The sequence below is a fragment of the Nicotiana tabacum genome, chromosome 3, assembly GCF_000715075.1.
Source record: "Nicotiana tabacum cultivar K326 chromosome 3, ASM71507v2, whole genome shotgun sequence".
NCBI classification, from domain to species: domain Eukaryota; kingdom Viridiplantae; phylum Streptophyta; class Magnoliopsida; order Solanales; family Solanaceae; genus Nicotiana; species Nicotiana tabacum.
In genome coordinates this window covers 184,363,127-184,384,335 of record NC_134082.1, presented here as the reverse complement: position 1 = coordinate 184,384,335, position 21,209 = coordinate 184,363,127, and the positions used below count along the sequence as shown (strand labels likewise).

The 21,209-nt window shown below is 35.5% G+C and overlaps 3 protein-coding genes and 1 pseudogene across 4 annotated transcripts; 2 read left to right on the top strand and 2 right to left on the bottom strand.

The window, feature by feature from the left end:
* The first annotated feature begins 346 nt into the window (after nt 1-346).
* LOC107781205 (general transcription and DNA repair factor IIH subunit TFB2) lies at nt 347-9,051 on the top strand. The gene is made up of 15 exons (XM_016601873.2): nt 347-648; nt 1,315-1,482; nt 2,325-2,393; nt 4,267-4,360; nt 4,529-4,629; nt 4,761-4,809; nt 4,881-4,940; nt 5,667-5,735; nt 5,916-5,999; nt 6,104-6,187; nt 6,446-6,531; nt 6,867-6,957; nt 7,977-8,057; nt 8,355-8,429; nt 8,532-9,051. The coding sequence occupies exons 1-15, from the start codon at nt 536-538 to the stop codon at nt 8,667-8,669; spliced, it is 1,362 nt and encodes a 453-aa protein (XP_016457359.1). The 5' UTR covers nt 347-535; the 3' UTR covers nt 8,670-9,051.
* Nucleotides 9,052-9,609: 558 nt separating this feature from the next.
* Nucleotides 9,610-11,375, top strand: LOC107781207 (tetraspanin-19). Of its 2 annotated transcripts, none has more exons than XM_016601876.2 (6): nt 9,610-9,902; nt 10,225-10,324; nt 10,417-10,497; nt 10,632-10,736; nt 10,823-11,019; nt 11,089-11,226. In XM_016601876.2, the coding sequence occupies exons 1-5, from the start codon at nt 9,736-9,738 to the stop codon at nt 11,000-11,002; spliced, it is 633 nt and encodes a 210-aa protein (XP_016457362.1). In that variant the 5' UTR covers nt 9,610-9,735; the 3' UTR covers nt 11,003-11,019; nt 11,089-11,226. The 2 variants fall into 2 exon arrangements, with proteins under 2 accessions (XP_016457362.1, XP_016457363.1); XM_016601877.2 differs by having other exon boundaries at nt 9,611-9,902; nt 11,098-11,375.
* Nucleotides 11,376-12,375: 1,000 nt separating this feature from the next.
* LOC107781206 (sphingolipid delta(4)-desaturase DES1-like) lies at nt 12,376-13,478 on the bottom strand (annotated as a pseudogene).
* Nucleotides 13,479-15,242: 1,764 nt separating this feature from the next.
* Nucleotides 15,243-20,639, bottom strand: LOC107781208 (E3 ubiquitin-protein ligase AIRP2). Its single transcript, XM_016601878.2, has 5 exons — nt 20,312-20,639; nt 18,931-19,081; nt 18,761-18,827; nt 18,424-18,658; nt 15,243-15,779 (listed from the first exon to the last, which is right to left on the bottom strand). Exons 1-5 carry the CDS (start codon nt 20,413-20,415, stop codon nt 15,569-15,571), a joined length of 768 nt encoding a protein of 255 aa, XP_016457364.2. The 5' UTR covers nt 20,416-20,639; the 3' UTR covers nt 15,243-15,568.
* Between the last annotated feature and the right edge of the window lie 570 nt (nt 20,640-21,209).

Below are 21,209 nucleotides of genomic sequence, written 5' to 3'. Positions count from 1 at the left end.
TTTGAAAACACTTTTGTACTTTTTTTCTTCAAACCAAACACCATTAGAGATTAGTTTTTTCTATTTTTGCAAACAAAATAGGAAATACATCTGGAGCAATTTTCCAATTTCGCAAAAAATATAAAGAAAAAGCCAATTTTTAGTTGAATAAACATTTCAAAATCTTTTCGAAAAATTGTTTTCACATGTTTTTGAAAACAAAAGCTTCTAATTGTCATAGACGTAATTTATGAAGGTAAAAAAAAACAAAATACAAAACGAAATAATTCCACCCTCGATCTCGAAGGCCCAAACTTGAAATCCAAAGCAAACGCTAGAAAGTCCAAGAGCAACTGGCCCAAATCGCAAGAATCAAAGAACTTTTCGATTTTCATCGCTTGAGCTTGCTCGAGTTTACTTCATAATCTGCACTTTTCTTTGTCATGATTCGTATGAATATATTGGCGAAAGTACCATAGAATCATCAGAGTTAAACCCTAGGTTGAGAAACTGAAATTAAAAACCCTAATTTGATCCAAAACAGAGATTGGGAACAATGCCACAAGTGAAGATAGTGGCCAGGAATTTCATGGACATGGTGGCTTCATTGCCTGCAGTGAAGCTCGACATGCTCTACGACAATTCCTTTATCTGTGAAGCCATCCTCAGGTTAGAGTTTTTTTTTTTGTTGCATAGCCATTTTTATATGTGCAAACTTCGGTTTCATATTGAGTTAATCCTTAATCTTGCCGTTTTTATTTAATTTTGCAATTAAAATTAGATGTAATCTTCACAATTGTGTTTTCCAATGTTTGATAAGTAATGTGTAAGTTTGGATGCAAAAGAAATTTGATTTCTCTTTGGGCTTATTATTCTGGAGAAATGAACTTCAAGCTAGTCACAAGTATAATACACACAAGACAAAATATATAATGTTGAACAATTTGAGAAAAATATTACTATTACTTATTATTTAGTTCAGTGGTTCCTTGGGCTATAGCAAGGAGATATTATGGGAACCGACAAGAAGTATGACTGTGGATGCGATTGTCTTTTTGAATCTGATAAAATGTAGTTCTACAAAGAGAATATATATGGAATATGATGAATCTAATGAACAAAATAAGTTCTAGAAAACCTTGTTGATGTGATGTAAATTTGTAAATTAATCATGCTCATGATTACTTGTAGATACTGAAAAAAATGAAAAAAAAATATCTTTCTTTTTGGTAGGCAAAAAAGGTACTAGTTTATTCGGAAACAAAAATCTCTTTTGGTTATAGTATTTAGAAATATGCTGTTTTAGGTGTTTATTTTATTCATTTCTTCTGCCAGATCATTACCTCCCTTAGCAAAGAAGTATGTGCTACAATTGTTGTATATAGACATACCAATCTCGGCCAAGTCAATGGAGGAGTCGGTGCTTCCAGATGGATTCTCAAAGCATAAAGTTGCCATTGATAGATTGATACAGCTGAGGGTAATGACGGAAACATTTGACAGGTTATTGAGCAGATCCTTCTCTTTCTTGATAGCTGCTATTTTATTTTCTTGATTAATGCTGTTTATTCCAATTTTAGTAATGAACGTGGTAGTTAGCCTTTGCTGGCAATTGCAATACTTCCTGTCCAGTAGCATAGGGGGGTTGGAACTTATTTACGAATTGATTTTCTTGGAAGTTCTTGAGCATCTGATGGAGAAGGGATCACTATCATGAATATATTTGTAATATGCGTCTCCCAGAGGCTATTGTTATAATGAAATATTTACCTTTTTCTGAAAACAGAAAGTGCTGGAGTGCGCTTAAACCAAGGTGTTTAGGCAGCTTTGTATTCTCAGATTTCTAGTATTTAAAGACATTAATTTCTAAATCCTAACGTACTATATTTCTATTTACCTTTTACTTGCTCTTTATCTTGTTTTCATGTTTTTCTCTAGCACTCTAAATGATGACATGTGAGCTAGTTTAGAACCTTGCTCAAAATAATCATGATCAAAGGGAATATCTTGAAATCCCAATGCTTGCTTAGCTTTATTTTGTTTTCATGTTGCAGTTTTGCTTTTATAAGCATTATAGAAGTTTTAGTTTTTTGTGTCATGCCTCAACTGTTGCAGTAATAGTTTCCTCTTCATAAGTTATAGAATTGTAGGTTATTGAAATTGTGCCGCAATTATTGGGATGATAGTTAACTGGTCAGGGCGGTTTATTATTTCTTTGCTGAAGACACTGTTAATCCCCAAGTTCAAATTCAATTTAATTGGCTCTAGTTTCTTGTCAATTTTCACTTTGTTGTTTTAGTTAGTTTTTGATTGTTGGCCGCTGCCATTTTCTTTGATTTTTACAGGAAGAAGGAAGCGATGTATCAATTAAATCCAAAATTTCAATTTAATCTTCAGAAGCATATAGTCCATGGGTAAGCTTCCTTATCTTGTGTATTTTACTTTTCTTTAGGTAGTTAACGATTTAAAAGGGCCTTCTTTGAGACTACTGGTATAAAAAATGAAAGTATATGCACAATTAGATGAATTACTAGGCAGTGGGCACTTAAATCATGCGGACACCAGACTCCATTCCTATTAATCCCAGTTCCAAGCAGCATGACCAGTTCTAACAAGAATAACATTATGAAATTCTAGGTAAGAAAGATACATGTGGAACAATAAGGAAATAGTTAAACAGAGGAGCACAAGTTGCAATAGCATCTACTACAGTTTTGCTTTCTTCTGTTGGTTATCACAGTGCATTGTCAAAAGTTAAACTCCGGGAGAAAGCTAAAGTCCAAACTTGCTCCATCCAGTAACTAGTTTTTGCGAATTCATCTGTTTGTTAACACATCCCATCAGTTTTTGATACACTTTTGTAGTAGAACAATCTTTATTTGGTTATTCAGTATTCAGTATTTCATTTCTTTTTTGGGTAGAAGGCATGCCAACTTGTAATGTAGATTTAAGATGTACTCTCTCTCTCTCTCTCTCTCTCTCTCTCTCACACACACACACACACACACAGAGTCTATCTCTCGCTCAAAGGATCTCCAGTAGTTGGTCATTATTGGATTAGGGAGTTATGATGAGCTGCTGTCTTTGAATTTACTGCTATGTTTTAAAGTAGGCTGACAGTTTTGTTGGAGCGTATAAGTACCTTCCAGTCATTAGAGCGCAAGACTCTTACTTGTGGTTTTGGGGTTGAGCCAAATGGTGTGTGACCATTATTATTTTCCCTAATTTGTCTTAAAAGATAAATTATTGCGTATTGGAATAAACCCAAATAGAGTTGAATAAATCATTGTTCTTAAAGACTCGTTTAAAGCATGCTGAAGCTCGGAGAAGCCCAGTTATGCTCTTCGCTTAATCGGTGGTTTGGGGTAAGAGTCAAGGTGCTAAGGCATGTGCACCTTCACCAATGGGTTCTGTTTTTAATGGCACAACCGCAAATATATAGCTTTATTGTAGTTTTCCCATTCTTATTGTTTGTGTGTATAGTTACATTTTCTTGCATTACATTTCTATATTTTTATTTTTTTCATTGGTGCTTCTAATACTTTTTATTTGTATACATAGCATCTAATATTTTCTATTCGTATGTGCATAATATTGGCATGCGATGAGTTTAAATGGAGTGACGTGGTCAGCGATGATTCATATAGCCGACCCCAACTTGTTTAGGACTGAGGCGTGATTGTTGTTGGTGCCTGCACTTTAACTGCACTTTTCACTTAAAACTCCAAAGATTTTGGCTCTTTTGGAATTGAGGCATACTGTTCAGCGAAAAAGGAAAAAGAAAAAACTATTTTGGTGTTGAGGCATAGTTGTTATTGTTGTTGTTGGAGAAGTATCTTCTCAGTTGTGTATATGTTTGTCTTATTCGTGCTGTGTGACTGGCGTCTTAATCTTGTCATGCTGCAATTCAAAATTCAGCTTCAATTTGCAATTCGACCCTGTTATATTGACCCTTGGTTAAACTAGAAGGTGCTAGACTTGATATAGAGATTTGTTGTGGTAATATTTTCTACTTTGACGGACATGTGTTTTCCAATTTTTGCATTTTTAAGCAAAAAAGGACCAGAAATTTTCTGCTGGAGCGTTGAATCCTTTGCCTTATTATTTACGAGACTTAGTGAATAAGCTCCTGCAAAATTATTCAATATCTTCAAATTTTTAAATTTGTTTTGGAATTTTCTTTCATTTTCCGGAAAAAAAGTGAGTTGATGTTGAAATATTTCTTTCCTATCCTTGATCTGTAAGTTGAAAATTTTGGATGATGACTTGTGAGTTCAATTACTGTAGTGGAGTCTTACCAAGGGAACCAATGCCTTCTAATATCACTGTGAGGCTTCCTAGCTTGGAGGAGTTAGAGGCATATGCTGTTGAACAATGGGAGGTATGAATTGCATTATATTAGTAATTCTTGTATTTTCATCTTGCTGGAGAGTTCAGAATATGTAATAATATGTTGTGAGACGATCTACTTTGCTCTCCATCTTGATCAATCTGCAGCTTGACTATAATTTTGGCAACTCTTTTTATGACTTGCAACTGTGGCAACCAGTGCTTTCTGCTGCATCTTATAAGCTCCAGTGAAGCTGGAAAGACCACAAACATAAGCTCTTCAATGATGAAAGTTTTCCAGCGTGGCCTTTTAAGTCAGAGGTACTTTCAAGTGTAGTATTTTTGATAAATTTTGAACACACACATATATGTATAGTGCTGTGTTCACGTATGATTGGATGATTTTTGTAGTAATTGACATAACCTCAATGAGTTCATGCCTTCTTAAGCAGAGATGAGAGGGAACCTCCAAGGTTGACTGAAAGTGGGTTCCAGTTCCTGGTACGAGTCACTAAATTATCTCAGTCAATCAATATCTCATTTGAAGTTCTATTGACCATCGTGTATAACAGCTGATGGACACAAATGCACAGCTTTGGTACATCATCAGGGAGTACATAACAAATGCTGAGGTAATAATTCTTGATGTTTTATTCATAGAACTCATTTTACCTCTTTCCTTTTCTCTCTCTTCTCTCTTGTTAGCTCTTTCATGGAAAACAGCATTCATTTTTTGAAATCCAATTACATTTAATAGTTGCTTGTACTTCACTTCGTTGACAAGTGTTCTGAGAGACTTTGAAGATAAGGCGGTAGGTGGGAAAAGTAATTTCAGAGCAGATTATTCTGCCTGCCAATTTAGGGAGCTGGTCATTCTTGCTGCCTATTCCGCATATGTAAGCTTCACGAAGCAATGCCAGTCCCATGCTCAGATAAAGAAAGAGTGTTGCGGGAAGTTGACGTCCCACGTAAAAATAGTCAAACTTTGATGAATCATTTGAATGCTGAAGAATAAAGCGGAATGGATACAGTCATACTGGGGTTCATATAAAATTCATTGGGATTGAAACATAGTTGAATTGAGCTCATAGCTTCCACCTCTGAGTTTACTGCTCTTCATCTCATATTTTTATTCACTCTTTCCTTTATCTAATGTTTCCTTTATTTCTTAACTATAAATTAGTCAATGCGACCAATATTCTGGAATGTATTCGCTCTATTATTTAAGATCTTGGTTGGAAAGATACTGTGCCTATGACCATAACGTTGAATAGATGTTGTGTTTTACTCAAATTCTATAAATGACGACTTATGACTTTTACTTAATTATTTACACTGTATTTCTCATAATAATGAAGGAGCGAGGTGTGGATTCAGCAGATCTTATTGCATTTCTGTTGGAGCTAAGCTTTCATGTTACTGGCAAGGTATTACTAGACAGAGCTAGCACATTTTGGACTAATTTTGCCCCAGAACTGTAGTAAATGACACCATCCTTTTAATTATGAATGTATGGATTTTAGTTGGTTCTGGAGCACTAAGTTCTGCTGTTATTTATCCTTTTTTTCTGAGGATGCTTGATTTTTGTATTTTTTTGAATTATATAGGCATACAATACAAACACATTAACTGATATCCAGCGAAGTATAACTAAGGACCTTTCAGATTTGGGACTGGTCAAGCTGCAGCAGGTGAATACTACTAATTGTCCCATCAATGGTCTCTCCAGAATGAATGGAGCTTTTATTTTCCATGATGTTCATGGAATCCTATTTATCTATTTGTTGTTTTTTAGGGAAGGAAAGAGAGTTGGTTTATTCCCACCAAACTTGCCACCAATCTGTCAATTAGCTTAGCAGATACAACATCCAGGAAACAGGTATGATGCACATATAAGCATTCTCTAGAGTGGTTGGGTCAAGCTACATAGCAGTCCATTTTTATTTATTTGTTTTCCATCTTTAGCATTACAATTTTCTTAAAACGGCAAATTCTGAATCAGAAATTTAGAATTTTGTGCTTCCTGTCATCCAGATTTAAGTTCTCGAATTCGTTTTAGTAATGGTGGGATGAGTTCAATGATACCTTACTGGCTGGAAACACATCTATTGATTTCCTTCCTTCCCCCTTTCATCAGGGATTTATCGTTATTGAAACAAACTTCAGGTTGTATGCATATTCAACATCAAAATTACACTGTGAGATCCTACGCCTCTTTGCAAGGTACGCGGTTACTTTCTTCCATTGCATGTGTTTGTTTCTGTCCTTTGGTTGGGAAAAAAAGAACATAAGGGCAATAAGCGCCAACTCTCTTATCTCTTGAAAGTATTAGCATCTGTTGTTTCATTTTGTTGGAATTGGTAAGAATACCATCACGACCTTTATGTGGTGGATTGGTGCTCGTCAAGAAATGCATTACTCTTTTGAATTTTTAAATCTATGTGCTACGCCTAATACTCTTTTTGGCTGTTGAGTGCTGATTTTCTAGCAGTAGATCTCTCTTCTTTCACTTTTGTGTTTGAACTCTCTTGAGTAACAAAATTTAGCTGCAAATACAGGGTGGAGTACCAGCTTCCAAATCTCATTGTCGGTGCTATTACGAAAGAAAGTTTGTATAAAGCTTTTCAAAATGGCATTACTGCTGAGCAGGCAAGTTTCAGCTGCTATTTTGTTTATTGACAAGCATTGTCTTATTTTGGAGTCGACTAATTAAAAAATATCTGAGAAAGTGAACTGTATTTGGAGTGCCATATTTTATATAAAGCAAAAGGTGAAGGAGGTTGATAGTGCGGGACATGTTTGTCAGAGATTCTTATTAATTCTTTATCAGCTGCTATTGCTAAAGAAAAAAAAATCTTGATTAGCTGGTCGATGTTGGTAGTTGTTTAATGGCAGACCTCTGAAGAATGTTTCTCTTATAGTTTTGTGTCTGGTCCCTCAATGTACTTATCTGGTCTAATGTTATTTACATTGGTGCACCTTTCTTAACTAGTACATGCTTGAAAGCATGTGAATTACAGGAAGTATTGTGCTTCTGGTGCTATATTCTTACTGACTTCTGGATTTTTAATTCTGTATAATTGAAAAGGTTAAGTTGGCGTTTGGACATAAGAATTGTAAAATTCCAAAACAAGGTGAAATTTTTTTTCAAGTGAAAACGGTATTGGAAATTTAGAGTTGCATTTTGACATGAATATAATTTTGGGTTGTTTTTGAAGTTTTGTGAGTGATTTGAGTGAAAATTTTGAAAAACAGCTTTTTGGAGTTTTTCAAATTTTTGAAAATTTCCAAAATGCATCTTCAAGTGAAAATTGGAAATTTTATGAACAAACACTGATTTTGAAAAAAAGTGAATTTTTTTTTAAAAAAGGAAAAAATTTCTTAGGTCCAAACGGGCTCTTAATATGAAAAGTAGAAACCTTTGCTTGTGTTGATCGTAATGTGTATTCAAGTTCCAATTATCCTTATCCATAGCTATCAAATGTATTAGGTTAAATGTCATGTTGACTGGTTTATCCCCTCAAAAAAAAAGGGGAACAATAAGTCACGATGATTTGCCAAATGTTTCAAGTAGAATTATAAGGTATTCTATCTGGACGTGGTTATAATTGAGCAGTTGCAATACAATTTTTTCACTTGAAGTATTTGACTGCTGTGGTGCTTTGCAGATAATTTCTTTCCTTCAGCAGAATGCCCATCCTAGGGTTGCAGAGAGGATACCATCCGTGCCAGAGAATGTTACTGATCAGGTTTCTCTTACTATTTCATAGCGCATTGAAATTGAATGACAGTAAAGCTCTAGTAATAAAAAATACATTTTGGTTATTTGATGGATGATTACTGATTGGACCCCATTTATTATTTAGACTGATTCATTGGTAGAATATATTCTTGAGTAGTATCACATTCCCATCATTGTGGCCAACCAGAAGCTGTTAAACCAATTCAACAGTATATGTCTTCATTGACAAATACTGATGAAAGGATTATTAGGAAAACAAGTTCTTTTCAAGTCAACTAATTCAACTACTACTTTCTCATGCCAGATTAGATTGTGGGAATCAGATCTGAATCGGGTTGAGATGATGCCCGCCCACCTCTACGATGAATTCCCTTCTAGAGTGAGTGCCAAGATAATTGTTATTTGCATTACAAACTTAATTTTGATTGGTTTTAATATTTATGGCTATATGACATGATTGTTTTTGTTTACATAACTGTAGGATGTGTTTGAGGCTGCATGTGATTTTGCCAGGGAATATGGAGGATTACTGTGGGAGGACTCTAAGCAAATGCGCATCATAGTGAAGGCTGATATTTTGACAGAGATGAAGGAAATCCTTCGTCGTCAAAAGCAATAGCTCATTATTTTTTGATGGCCTTCATTTTGTACGGCAAGGAAGATTGATGAGGGGTGTTACTGCTAATATGTTTTAACTGGTTGCCGTGCTGTAGATGAATTTTGCTGCGGGTGTATCTTTTTATTGCGCTTCAGCTGCCTTCTTTCTTATTAAAAATTTGGGGTTTAAACATTATTGAAGAAAAGTGCTGTCGAATGATTGTTGGTCAACCTAGATTAGAAATATCTTTGATCAAAGGAAAACAAAAATGCTACATGATATTACAGATAATCTTTCCCTTGTATATGCTCTTTAATGTTGGCAGTGAAATGTTTCCAGTGACAAATATATTAGCTTTTGGATAGAGTTATAGATATAAATAACAATACTACGACTTCATGATGCTATTATTTCTTCTAAGCATCAGATGCTTAGATATTCTAGACTCTGTCAGTGGTTCCATCGTAGCGGTAGTTATGAAGTAAAACCCAATTCTACCAATTAATATTCTTTTTTCTTCTTCTTTGGTAGCGAGAGGAGGAAATTTCTTAAGAGAATTCACACAGCTAAATAAAGAAAAAGAAAGGAAAGGTAACCTAAAAGAACCTTTTCAATCTGTCAGACAAAACATATCAGTGGCTTGGGCTACGATGAAGGCATTCTGTATCTTTTCCATTTATATCATCACATCATATTTCACGGCCTGAGCTAACTAATTGCAGTCGCCAAACACTATATCTACTTAGAATCATTTGGCAATAACATAATTATCGAAATAGACAGTTGTTATCTGTCCACATATTTGGCAACCAATTTTCAGGTTATACAAAAAAAGCAAGCAACTGATAATTGAGTAGGTCCCTCAACAAAAGTACAAAGAATAAGCTCTTTCTTGGAAATTTCCTTCCTATCTACCTGGGAAATTCTTGCATATCCTAATTTCTTACAAATCAAGACTCCAAACAGTTATAAATGTAACAAATATGCTCTGTCATGCATTCCTCAAAGTTATCATTTCAAACTTAAGAGCTAGTGCTCTTCTAATTTCCCAGTCAAGAGAGTGAAGAGTTACTCCTTAAAGTACAAGATGGTAAGACCTATGAAAGTTTGCCTGCAATGGTCCCTCAAGTTCACAAATTTAACTATAGGATGTCTGGGTACTACAATGCTTTTTTATGGTATATGGATGATTAGAGTTTGGCAGCGTGATGCTGCGGACTCACATTCATCCCCTGATTACGATCATTTCCCATGGTGAGTTCTCAACTTAGTGGTATTACTTTCACAACCTAGTTTGTTCTGAAATTCTCACAAGGAAATTCAAAGGAATGTAAAAATGTCACACCTGAGATTCAAACCTGCGACCTAAACTAATTTTTGAACCACCTTTGCCTCTACACCGCTAGATACTTCACTTATATCAAGGGGATTCAACTATTTGCACAGTATATCTTTCGGTGAAAAGGATTAAATTGAACTCCCTTTAGACCATGTAGCTCTGCCCCTAATTTTAACTCCTTGCCAATAATACAGTCTTGGCATAAAAGAAATGCTAATACTGCTGAAATCATGACAGGTACATCCATGCATTTCTTGGTATTGGCACTGCTTTGTGTGCTATCACTTGCCTTGGCCATGTTGCTGCACACTCTGGCAACTACTATTGCCTCTCTTCTGTATCCTTCTTCTTTATAGTTCTCATATATGCTTGTAGGAAAGAAGCTGCATAGGAAGAGATCAAAAGAACGGACCTTAACAATAATTATAGTATATGTTCATCATATTTGTGCTGCTTCTATCAGAGGGTGTAATGGCAGCTGATGTTTTGTTGAATGATGAGTGGGAGAAGGTATGCATCTAAGAAATCTTTATCATGTTGTTATTCAAGTTAGCTTTCTGTATTCTATTGACCAAGGCATCGACAAAAGAACCTCGTTGCTTCTCTCCAATGTTCTGATTATGTTTTTTTTTTTACCTAATCAGGATTTACCAGAAGATCCATCAGGAAGGTTTGATGAGTTCAAGGAGTTTGTGATATCGAATAAGGATTTCTTCCGATGGATTGCCCTGTTTAGTGTTCTAGCACAGGTAAGAAAAGACCCCTTGAAGAAATTTCAGTATTTTTTGCGTCCGTTATGTTATGTGGTTCTTGATCAAAATTTTTTGATAAGCAGGGGTGTTCTATGCTATTTGCTATAATGCTAAGAATTATTGGGAAAGTTAAGGAGTATAGTAATGAGAATGAAGGTGAATATTCAGAAACATGGTCTCCACTTCTGCGCCCACCAGAACTGCCACCAGCTACAGTGTATCCACCATATGTTATTGGTGAACCAGTCTACAAGAGTGTTTGAGTTTTGGAAGAGAAAAGGTTAGATCCATACTAAAAATGGAAACTCTTGAAACTTTTTTTAGCATTTAAGTTATTGAAGTTTTCCAGTTTTTGCAGAAGCTGAAGTGAATGAAGCTTTCCTTTATGGGAGGAAGGTTGCTGAGGCAACACTTAGTAGCACAACTCAAATATTGAACTTGAAATTTGGAGATTGGGACTAAGATATAACCTGCCTAGGCAGTTTAGCTAGGAATATTGGTTATGCTATGTAGCTTCTCCAATTTCTTAAGAATGAATTTTATAGAAATAGATAAGACCACAATGTATATTTAATAGTACCATTTTGATGTTTTCAGTATCACAATGAATTATCACAATGAATTATATTTGTCGAATACGCTATTGCCAATACAAATATTTGAATATTTGTTTTCATTCTCTATAAATTATAAATATTGAATATTGAACAAAGAGAAAGGAAACAAAGAAAATGAAAGAGCTAACCATCTCCACTGATAGATTAATATGAACTACTAAAATAATGGGGGAAACGCGAGGTAGAAATAAATTGTTAATCCTTGATGTCAAAGAAAGTTTTCTTCTAGTTCCACTTCTTGCTCTTCTAATTCAAAAAGACTTGTTGGAATATTTTATAAACTTTTTTATTTGTCATCAAATGAATGACATCTTTCAGTGATAACTCTCGCTATCTCAGGATGATATTGAAAAATCTCATTGCTTTTACTCAAACAAGCTTTGGTATTTGCACAAATGTGGGGTTTAACATCCCTTGTACTTGAAATCTATAACGGTAAGGGGTCGTCTGGCCATTTCAGAAATAAAATTTGCTAACATCTTATTAACTTTTGATGTAATATTTTTCGGTAGAACTCAGGGTCTACCGGAAACAGTCTCTCTACCTCTCTAACGTAGGGGTAAGGTCGTCTGTGTACACATTATCCTCCCTAGATCCCACTTGTGAGATTCCACTGGGTATGTTGTTGTTGTAATAGTTTCAAGAAGAGGTTAGCTTAAATACACCGGCAGTGTAAATCTTTACACTATTAAGTCAGTCAAAGATATCTACAGGTAAAACTCCATAAAAATAGGAATCTGTATTCTTGAAAATGAAGTAGGTTACTTGCTACAAGCCTACAACAAGTAAAGGTGACAGGATGTGTAAAAATTCTCTAAACTATCAGCGTATAGTCCTATCTTTTGCAACTTTATTCATATATTTGGTAAATAGGAGGCAATATTATACGCTAAAATATAAATTTTACTTTCCTTTAAGTTTACAAAGAATTCTGAAGGACCAAAAATGGCTACAGGGAGAACTCCAAATGATGTTACAGAAATGATCAAAGATGGAGCTGGACATTGATACATGAATGGAACCTATGACATCTGACACCAAATTGCTATAAGAGTATTACAAAAGGTGAATCAAAGAATAGACAAGATCTTAGGAAATATCCCTTGCAAAGACTGGAAAGAAAGGAAAAGGAAAAGATTACCAGCAGAGCACCATCTATTCAGCTTTCTCATTTGTCTTTGTAGACAACTTCCTCTTCATCCTGCTAAAAGGCCCTACAGCACGATCCATTACATACATGTAGATGACCTGGCTCCAAGAATTGTACGCCATCAAGTTGTCATAGTATTCTGGTGCGATCTCCTTCACCTTGTAGAGCTTGCTTCCAGGAATCCTCGGGAAATCATGGTGCTCGTTGTGGTATCCAACACTCCACATCATAAGATTAAGGGGACCATAATTGGAGTACGTCTCCTGGTCAGACTTGAAGACATAATGCTCGGAAATGAAGTGACCAGCCATCGGGTGCATCCCTTCCCCAACAAAAGTAGACAGGATCAGGTATGCAAAGGATTTCTTGCCCCAAAAGTAAACCATGGCTCCATGAAGGCATAGCTGGATAATCAGATTGATGAACTCCCACATACCGGGTGGTTTAGGTTTGACAAAGAGAGGTCTGAGAGCTAAAAGAAGAGCTGGAGGACAACCCATATAGATTTTGTGACGACGTTTTTGACAGCATGCGCTTCAGCAAGGCTCGGAATGTCCATGTCAAATCCATCTACATTTGGTAGAGATGATGGTCAAGGTGATACTTTTGGAGGGTAACAGACATGGGAACGCCAATGGGAAGGTTGGCAAAAATGCCAAGCCATCGGTTATAGACTGGAGTGGAGAAATCGAGGTTGTGACTGAGTTCATGAATGGCGAGCAAGAGATTGTGGTTGAGGAAAGAGCCAAAAAAGTAGGCAACTATCAATATTTTCAGCCAACTTGCATCGTGGAGGAAGGTGGCAGTCCAAAGCTGACCAAAACAACCCCTCATATCTTCATTGCAAAAAGTTCATACAGTGATTAAAAGATTAACTCCATTGTTGATAATAAACTAGTTGGAAAAATCATATGATCATGAGGATTTCATAGCTGCTCTCATGCATAGTTAATCACTACAACGGAAGAAACTCAGATTCTTGTTAATACTGCTGTCCAAATAGAATTTTGCACAGTTTAATTACTGTAGCTATTTGATAAGAAGAGATTCCCCCTAAAATTTTGAGCTCCATCAAACACTTCAACAATTTCAATCACTTGTTATTGGGTCTATTTGAAATTGACCTGCAGCGCCTACAGGTTTTTCTGTGACTGATTCCTCCAAGACTCATCAAACAAATATCCATTAATTTCTGTAACATTATATGTTCGTTGTTTACAAAGGAAACATTGGGACTGCTTTGCTTTGCTTAAATAAGAGGAGAAGATAATAAAAGTATGGTCAACGGGAGGTTTACTCTTGTCTCTATCAGTTAAGCTGTCGCTCAACTACAATAAAACATATGTCATCGGAGAACCTTATGTATATATCAGGAATTTGCACTTTGTAAAAGGGGCTCTTGTCGCACCATTGTAATAAAGACATTATATGTTCAACAGGCAGATCAAATCTCAACTGCAAATAGGCACATACCATATTTACTATTTTCTGATTTAATATTATTGTCAATCTCTATATCCCCTGTCAAACTATTTTCAAACTGAATACATGGGAAGTCTAGCCTGCTTATACATAAAGGGTCAATTCCTTCACCATCAGTTACATCTAGCAAAAACAAACAACTCCTAACCAACTAATCCATTCATAAAACTATGATAATAACTCCACAAAACTAAGGGAACGGAAATTAGAAAAAACTATCCAATTTTGACTTAATCATGAATCCTGCTGGATTTTCACAAATTAGAACTCCAAATAAGGGCATAAGTACAAGATACCTAATCTAAGAAAGGCAACTTCATTGTTCATTTTCAGGAAAAAGGGGGACAAAATGAAAAGAGAACAATAATGAATTACCTTTACAGAAAAGTTTATAGCTTGAGAATACCACCCATTATATTCAAGATGCAGATAGTTGCGAATAAAAGGTAAAAGGACTCCAAAAATATTCCTAATACTAAACTGTCAATACCTAAAAATACTGCATGTAACCTCGAATATAATGCTTAATTCAAGAAAACAGCTCAAACCCACAATCTTAATTCTTAACATGCAAGAAAATCTTGAAAACGCAATGTGAAACACAAACATGGATACAAAAGAAGCTCCATTGAATAAAATCCCAAACTCATTCTATTTTTCATGCACGTGGCCTGTCTTTCACTAGGATTTCCACTTTAAAGGGAAAAATTAATCTCAGTTTCAATATTTACATTTTAACTGTGTCGATTTATCATAATAGATAAAATTAAAGTAGGAATAAGTATTAATTAATTAGAGATAAATGCTATAAAATAAACATTATTATCAATGATACACTAAGTTATGTGCATTGATACACTAAGTTATGTTATTATTATCAATGATAAATACATATTACTCCTACAATATATATATTAATCATCCACTGATTAAACGATAAACAATGTATTTAAAGACATGCTATGCAATTTATTAAATTGGTGTAAGCATGAGGTGTGTGTAAGATTTTCTTGGTCTGTGTTTTTATTTTCAACGAAATATATAATTCGACCTTCATAGTTAGACAAATGGTCAATAAATTCTTTGTGCCGAAGAAACAATGTGTGAAGTTTGGTTCTCGAATGGGGACGTAAAAAAACAAAAGATACCTTTGCAAACTTTTTCTACAGTATTTGAAACACCAAAATATTTTCAAATTTTCTGAACCATCTCTTGTCCTTGGGTTAAACGTAACAGCTATATCCTTCAAAATGCTTGCAAGAAAAGGAAATGTTATAAATTGGCAATTAAATACATCCTATATCATATATTTCGAATGCAACCACAACAAATGCTGAAGATTAGAAACAAACAACAAAAGGGTACTGTGCTTCCAAGAAGTAAACTGGAACCTGTACAAGAATGTACAAATTAGGAGATGCAATTAAAAAGCTCCTTTTTTTCAGGCTAATCTAACTTAGCTTCAACCCCTGCACCACACCGATGCGGTCGGGTTCTACTAATTCAGAAAGTGGAAAGTAGTCCACCTGCATTTCTAAATCTAGTGCAACCAATTTCTTGGTCTTTAGGGCATTGCTCCTCTACCTTATATGAGTGTCATAGTGGTCAAATACGTTATCCGGCACGATCAAGGGTAACTTCTCTATATACATGAATAGCCTTCTAAGGTTCTCCCTTGTTATCGTTGTCATGTCCACGACGTCTTTGTTATCCATGTATACCCACAGGTCCCCGGAGTTTACCCTTTTAAGGCTATCACGGCAGAAGGGGCATGACTGTGACCTTGAACGCCTGCAATGTGTTGTATTAGATCATTCTTAGCATACATCATATGTAAGTAATTCGACAAGCAATAAGATAAAATGCTGAATGTACTTTTTTTGTAGAGAAATAAAGTACAAATTCCTAGTTGAAGCAAGTGCAGCAGCGACCAACACTAAAAAATATGTGAACACCAGCAAGAGCTGCTATTCTCCCTAAAAGAGCCCCTTTAACAGAAAAATGGCAGCAAGTTTCGTATGCAATAAGAACTTGATTATTTGCAATACAATTTACAAATTGCTACAGATTAGAATCGATTTAGCATACTCAGACCACAAAACTATGCCACAGTGCTTTCCCCTTTCGCCCCTCTTAGTAATTTCCCATTAGGTTGTAAGACACAATTCTGCAAATTTGGTGCCAGTATATGGCACTCCTCCTGTTTCATTTCACGTGAATGTATTAGACCGGACACGAAGTTTAAGAAGATAGAAAGACTTCTAAAACTTGTGATCTTAAACTGCGCCTGTAAAATCATGTCAGTAAGGGTATAATGGAAGTTCAAAATTGAATTGTTTCTAATATAGAAAGGTTTTCAAAAAGACTAAAAAGGAAAGAGTGCCACATAAAATAGAACGGAGGATATAATGATTTTCCTAGATAAATAAGAATATTCAAAGCCACCCAGCCGATTGAAATGCAAACTCCACTTAAAAGGAAAATATCGGATGGGAAAATCCCATTGAGAAGGAAATTACTATCTTAAGCCTAAGAGGTGAGCACGTAGAATAGATCACCAAGGTTGAGAAGGAAGCTCTCGAATAAAAGGATCATTTTAAATGGGAGAAGGATCAAGAAAGGATTTCCATTCTATATTTGTACTAAAACCAGGAAGGGAAAAACTTTCCTCCACTCCTGAACCAATAGTTGGGGGGGGGGGGGATGGTTTCAGAAATACGGAGAGAAAACAAGATATAGCAGAACCGTATTTACTCCACTCCGAGGTAATTGAATGACAGAGCAACTTATATCCAGCAGAAACTTTATGCCTCCTCTAGTACTTTAGAGGACCAGGGAAAACTGTTATCTCGCTTTCCCTAAGAAACAGTTCCCCATGGAAAGACACCAATCTAAGACTCTAGAGACATCTTTACAAATTATCATTACAATTCAGAACGTTCATTAAGTGGGAAGAAGCATATTTACAAGGACTAGGAAACAAGTTCCAGGAGCAGCGCGAGTATGTGTGTGTGTGTGTGTGTGTGTGTGCGCACTTGTAAATTAGCCCCTTGGAATCTGCAGAATCGCAGCATATCTAGGTCACTGCAGGATTTCGACATTGTACAAGAAAAATTCATCAGCAAGCAAACGAACTTAGATCCAAATACAAAGGCAAAAGAATAGGTCCATTCCTTAGCAAGGGCCACCGAAAATATATTCAGTTAGAACCTCAGTTTATGAGGTTTGCCTCTTTTCATTTAAATTCATCAATAATTCATTTGGTCCTATTATTAGGTAACATTCTCCCTGTCACCCAGGGTGTGGGGTCGTAAAATAGCTCGGAACAGTATGTCCAAAATAAGACACAAACTCAGTATTGCAGTGATCCACCTTCTCAGACAATGCAGAGTTACCGGTTAGCAGGAAAAATCATAAACACTCTGACTGCAACATTGGAACATACCGAGGAAACAAGATGTTTCCATGATGACCTCTAGTTTGATGCAGAGCTCAAAGCTAACAATACTCTCACTCAATAAACTGAATAACAGTAAAAATTTAGGATAGAGCACTTTTTAACACAGGCATCACTTGATTAAAAACGATAACAGTAAAAGAGCAATGTATAAGCACACAAAGCAGACCAGCCTAATCTTAAGGCTATATCACTTCAAGTAGTCCTCTTTTACTATGTTCATGCCCAACTATGCCGTTACGCACAGAGGGAAAACTGCCACCATGCCTGAAGCATATAAATTTTTAAATTGCCACAGTAATTTCATTGCTAGTGGATTTTTTAGTTTTTTATTAAGTTCATTGTTAGTTACTGATATTACAAAACATTTGATTATGACAAATTACCAAATGCCACAAATACAAAAGGAAGGGGAGATACAGATGCACAAAATTACCCAAGCATTGTCATCTCTATAATATATTTCAAACACTAAGGTACAAAAAATCAGCTTGAATAAGGAAACTTTCATATCCTAAAATTCTGTGGCTACCAAGCAAACAAAAAATAAATACTGACCTAACCCTAACAACCTAGACCTAGCTATTAAATTGTACCTGCCTTGGCTGTCGAGAGCCCTAGACTACCAAAAAGCGGGAATATCCACAGGACTTCTACACCAAGAAGCACTTGGTGGCTGTTATATAAGCATTTATACATACATAAGAAGGGGGATAAAATGAGTACACCTGAAATAGTTTTTCTCCTATGCAGAGATCCTTAAATTTCTTATGATTATCTAGTTTCTCCAGCAGTGACAATCCTTTCCTTTTCCTGAAGGAATTTTCTTAACTTTAACTGTGGGGGTGGAGTAGGATGGGAGAGTTAATGTTCTTAGAAGTAGCATAAAATTTACCAGACGCTCCATACTCGAGAACTGACTATCAAATCTATTGTTTAAACTTAACAGGAAGTTTCTATCTTACACATGGAACATACCATTCATGATAGCATTTCAAGCACAGGGCGTGATTGCATTTGGGAAGGACAATTTTGCTGTTCATTTCCATGCAGATTCCACATTCGTCTTCCCTTTCAATGTCCGAGTCAGAAGACTGTCTGTAATCCTCATCATCTCTTCTCCTGTATCTCTCCGAGCAAACTGCTTTTTGCTTTTTGTCTTCTGAATCCGTAACACCTCTTTCAAGTTGAAGTAAGGAGGGATAAATAACAGCTGCACAAGATTAATGATTATTCGAAACCATTATCCAGCACAGCTAATTTATCTTAAGAGTTTACGTGATTGTATCAAATGAAGGAAAATGTAGAAACTCACCATAGAATTCCCTAATGCTTGCTTTCCTTTCATGAGTTGACATGGTTGTGGTGCCATCAACATAAACCTAGAGCAAGGAACAAGAGAGTGATCCAATGCCACGGTTATTGCACACAATAAACAGTTTGATATAGAGGGGTTTAGCAATGCATGAACAGGAAAATGCAGACCTTGTAAATTAGAATTCTCAATAATCCAAGGGCACCAGCAAGGTGGCAATCAGTCCACTGCACTAAGAAAAGGAAGAGGTGCGCAGCTGGACTGTAGGACATTCGCATCTGTAGGCAAGCTCCATCGTACTCTCTGGAAAAGTCAGATGCTCTGCACCCCAAATTCCAACAATCAGACTCTAAATGACAAAACATAGAAGGACCAAATAAACACTGAATTACCTGGTCCAGACAAACATGTTCACCATACAGAACAAAGGAAAGTCATCAAACCAACCTAACCGATTTAAAAAACCCCTAAATAAAGGAAAGGGTGGGAGAAAAAGAAAACGGAAAACTTGAAATGAGGAAAAATACAGAATGCGACAATTTACTTCCTTCTGCTATTGTTTAGCTATGTAACCACATTGCAACAATTTAATTTTCAACGAAAGAAACAACTTCACACGAATGGATTTAACTTATTAAACTCCTTACGCTATCACCATATTTTAACATATTGTATTTGGTAACCTGCCGTATTACGGTTAACTATATTACTCTTTTACATGACATGATAGTATAGAAATTTTTACATTGTCAGTTGTATAAAACCAATTAATTAAACTCTACCCAAATATGCAACTCCAGGCCCCATAACCCCACCCCCATCCCCACCGCACCTAAAAAAACCCAGCAGAATTCCCTTGGAGCAGGTATCATAATGGATAAAGTTAAAATGAAGGTAGGCCTTGGAATCATAAACAAAGGCTACATAATCATAATAATGTAATAGTGTTTAGCGGCTTTTACAAGCTAAGCATCAGATTAGCATTAAAAATGATACCTTTATCTCTATTTGAAGCAATCAAAGAAGTGAACTCCAAACAAACACTGATAACAACCATAGTATCAAATGCGCTACACTTCTAAACACAGTTAAACAAAAAAAGGAAAAGCAAAAGGGTAAACACGTGTCATCACTGCCACAACATCTTAGCAAATCTAACCCCAGAACGAAAGAACATATAGGAAGAAAGGGGAAAAAATCAAATAATGTCAGAAATAAAAATCAAAAAGCAGAAAAATCAGAGAGAATGAAGCTTCAAATTTTTTAACAAGAAACAAAAACCCATATCAGAAAATTTTCGTTCTGAACAAAATATGACAGCAAACAAATCAAAAACAGAAAAAAACACTTGAGAACCGAAATATCAAAAGAAAAGGGAAAAATAAAAGTAGACTTGAAAATGGTGTGGAACCATAAAAATCCTATAGTGCACAAAAGGGTTTTATGGATATGCAGTAAATTATAGAAAACAACAACAAAAATGGATAAACAGAGCAAAAAAAGAAGAATGAAAAAAAGATGGTTTTTTTAAAAAAAGGAAGCAGGACTTACAGAGTATTAGCATGCTGAATATCAGCTTCAAGAACTTTGAGAGAATCCTTAAACGACCTTCGCATTGGCCCTCCTATTCCTATTCCTATTCCTCCCCTATTCATTAATCCCACCCAAAAATGAATAAATAGAATTATTATAATACTCACAACCAAACAGCCTTTATCATCACTACCAAACAGCCTTTATCATCACTACTAATCCACTTCTCTAAAACCCCTTTTTCTTAATTCTCTCAGTTGAAAGAGATTCTTCGGATATTGATTTTTCCCAAATTGTGATGACTCTGATACAGAATCCTGGGCTCTTCTATTCTCTTCTAAACTTCTTCTTAACTATTACTGTGCAGCGGAAGAAAGAGAAAAATTGGAGGAGGAGTTGTTATTAAAGGAAACGTGGACTTACGCTGCTGACACCCGATGAGGATTGAAAAGTAAATATCTGAAGGGCAAATTTGGAATTTTAAGTAAAGATAATGGACCACTAGCACTGACTTCATTGTGAACTCAGCGCAACTTAAATTACTACTCCTTTGACCACTTTTACTTGCGCAATTGTTTTCTTTGCAATCCCTTAATAAATATTACCTTCGTTCGTTCCGATTTACGTGAATCGGTTTGAATGAGTACAAAATTTAAATTTTTTTTTGAATTTATAATCCTAAACAAGTTAAAATAGGATCTAAAATATTTGTGTGGTTATAAAATCCTCTTATTAATGATCAAATTGAAAATTTAAGCTAATTTATTTCTAAATTTAAAAAGGAATCATTCTTTTTGGAACATGTCAAAAAAGAAATAGGTTCATGTAAACTGGAACGGATGGAATAATAAATAAAGTGTATAATCTATCATAATACTCATATTAAATAATATATTTGAAAAATGACTTGCATGGA

What these genes read in the sequence shown, in the direction of transcription:
- LOC107781205 (XM_016601873.2), top strand. Translation starts at nt 536, where the DNA reads ATGCCACAAGTGAAGATAGTGGCCAGGAATTTCATGGACATGGTGGCT. An exon ending in ATCTGTGAAGCCATCCTCAG is followed by an intron (nt 649 to 1,314) that starts GTTAGAGTTTTT and finishes TTCTTCTGCCAG; the next exon opens with ATCATTACCTCCCTTAGCAA. An exon ending in GCTTTCATGTTACTGGCAAG is followed by an intron (nt 5,736 to 5,915) that starts GTATTACTAGAC and finishes TGAATTATATAG; the next exon opens with GCATACAATACAAACACATT.
- LOC107781207 (XM_016601877.2), top strand. Translation starts at nt 9,736, where the DNA reads ATGGTAAGACCTATGAAAGTTTGCCTGCAATGGTCCCTCAAGTTCACA. An exon ending in GATTACGATCATTTCCCATG is followed by an intron (nt 9,903 to 10,224) that starts GTGAGTTCTCAA and finishes AAATCATGACAG; the next exon opens with GTACATCCATGCATTTCTTG. An exon ending in TGAATGATGAGTGGGAGAAG is followed by an intron (nt 10,498 to 10,631) that starts GTATGCATCTAA and finishes TTACCTAATCAG; the next exon opens with GATTTACCAGAAGATCCATC.
- LOC107781208 (XM_016601878.2), bottom strand. Translation starts at nt 20,415, where the DNA reads ATGAATAGGGGAGGAATAGGAATAGGAATAGGAGGGCCAATGCGAAGG. An exon ending in ATTCAGCATGCTAATACTCT is followed by an intron (nt 19,082 to 20,311) that starts GTAAGTCCTGCT and finishes TTTGGGGTGCAG; the next exon opens with AGCATCTGACTTTTCCAGAG. An exon ending in AAGCATTAGGGAATTCTATG is followed by an intron (nt 18,659 to 18,760) that starts GTGAGTTTCTAC and finishes AATCTTGTGCAG; the next exon opens with CTGTTATTTATCCCTCCTTA.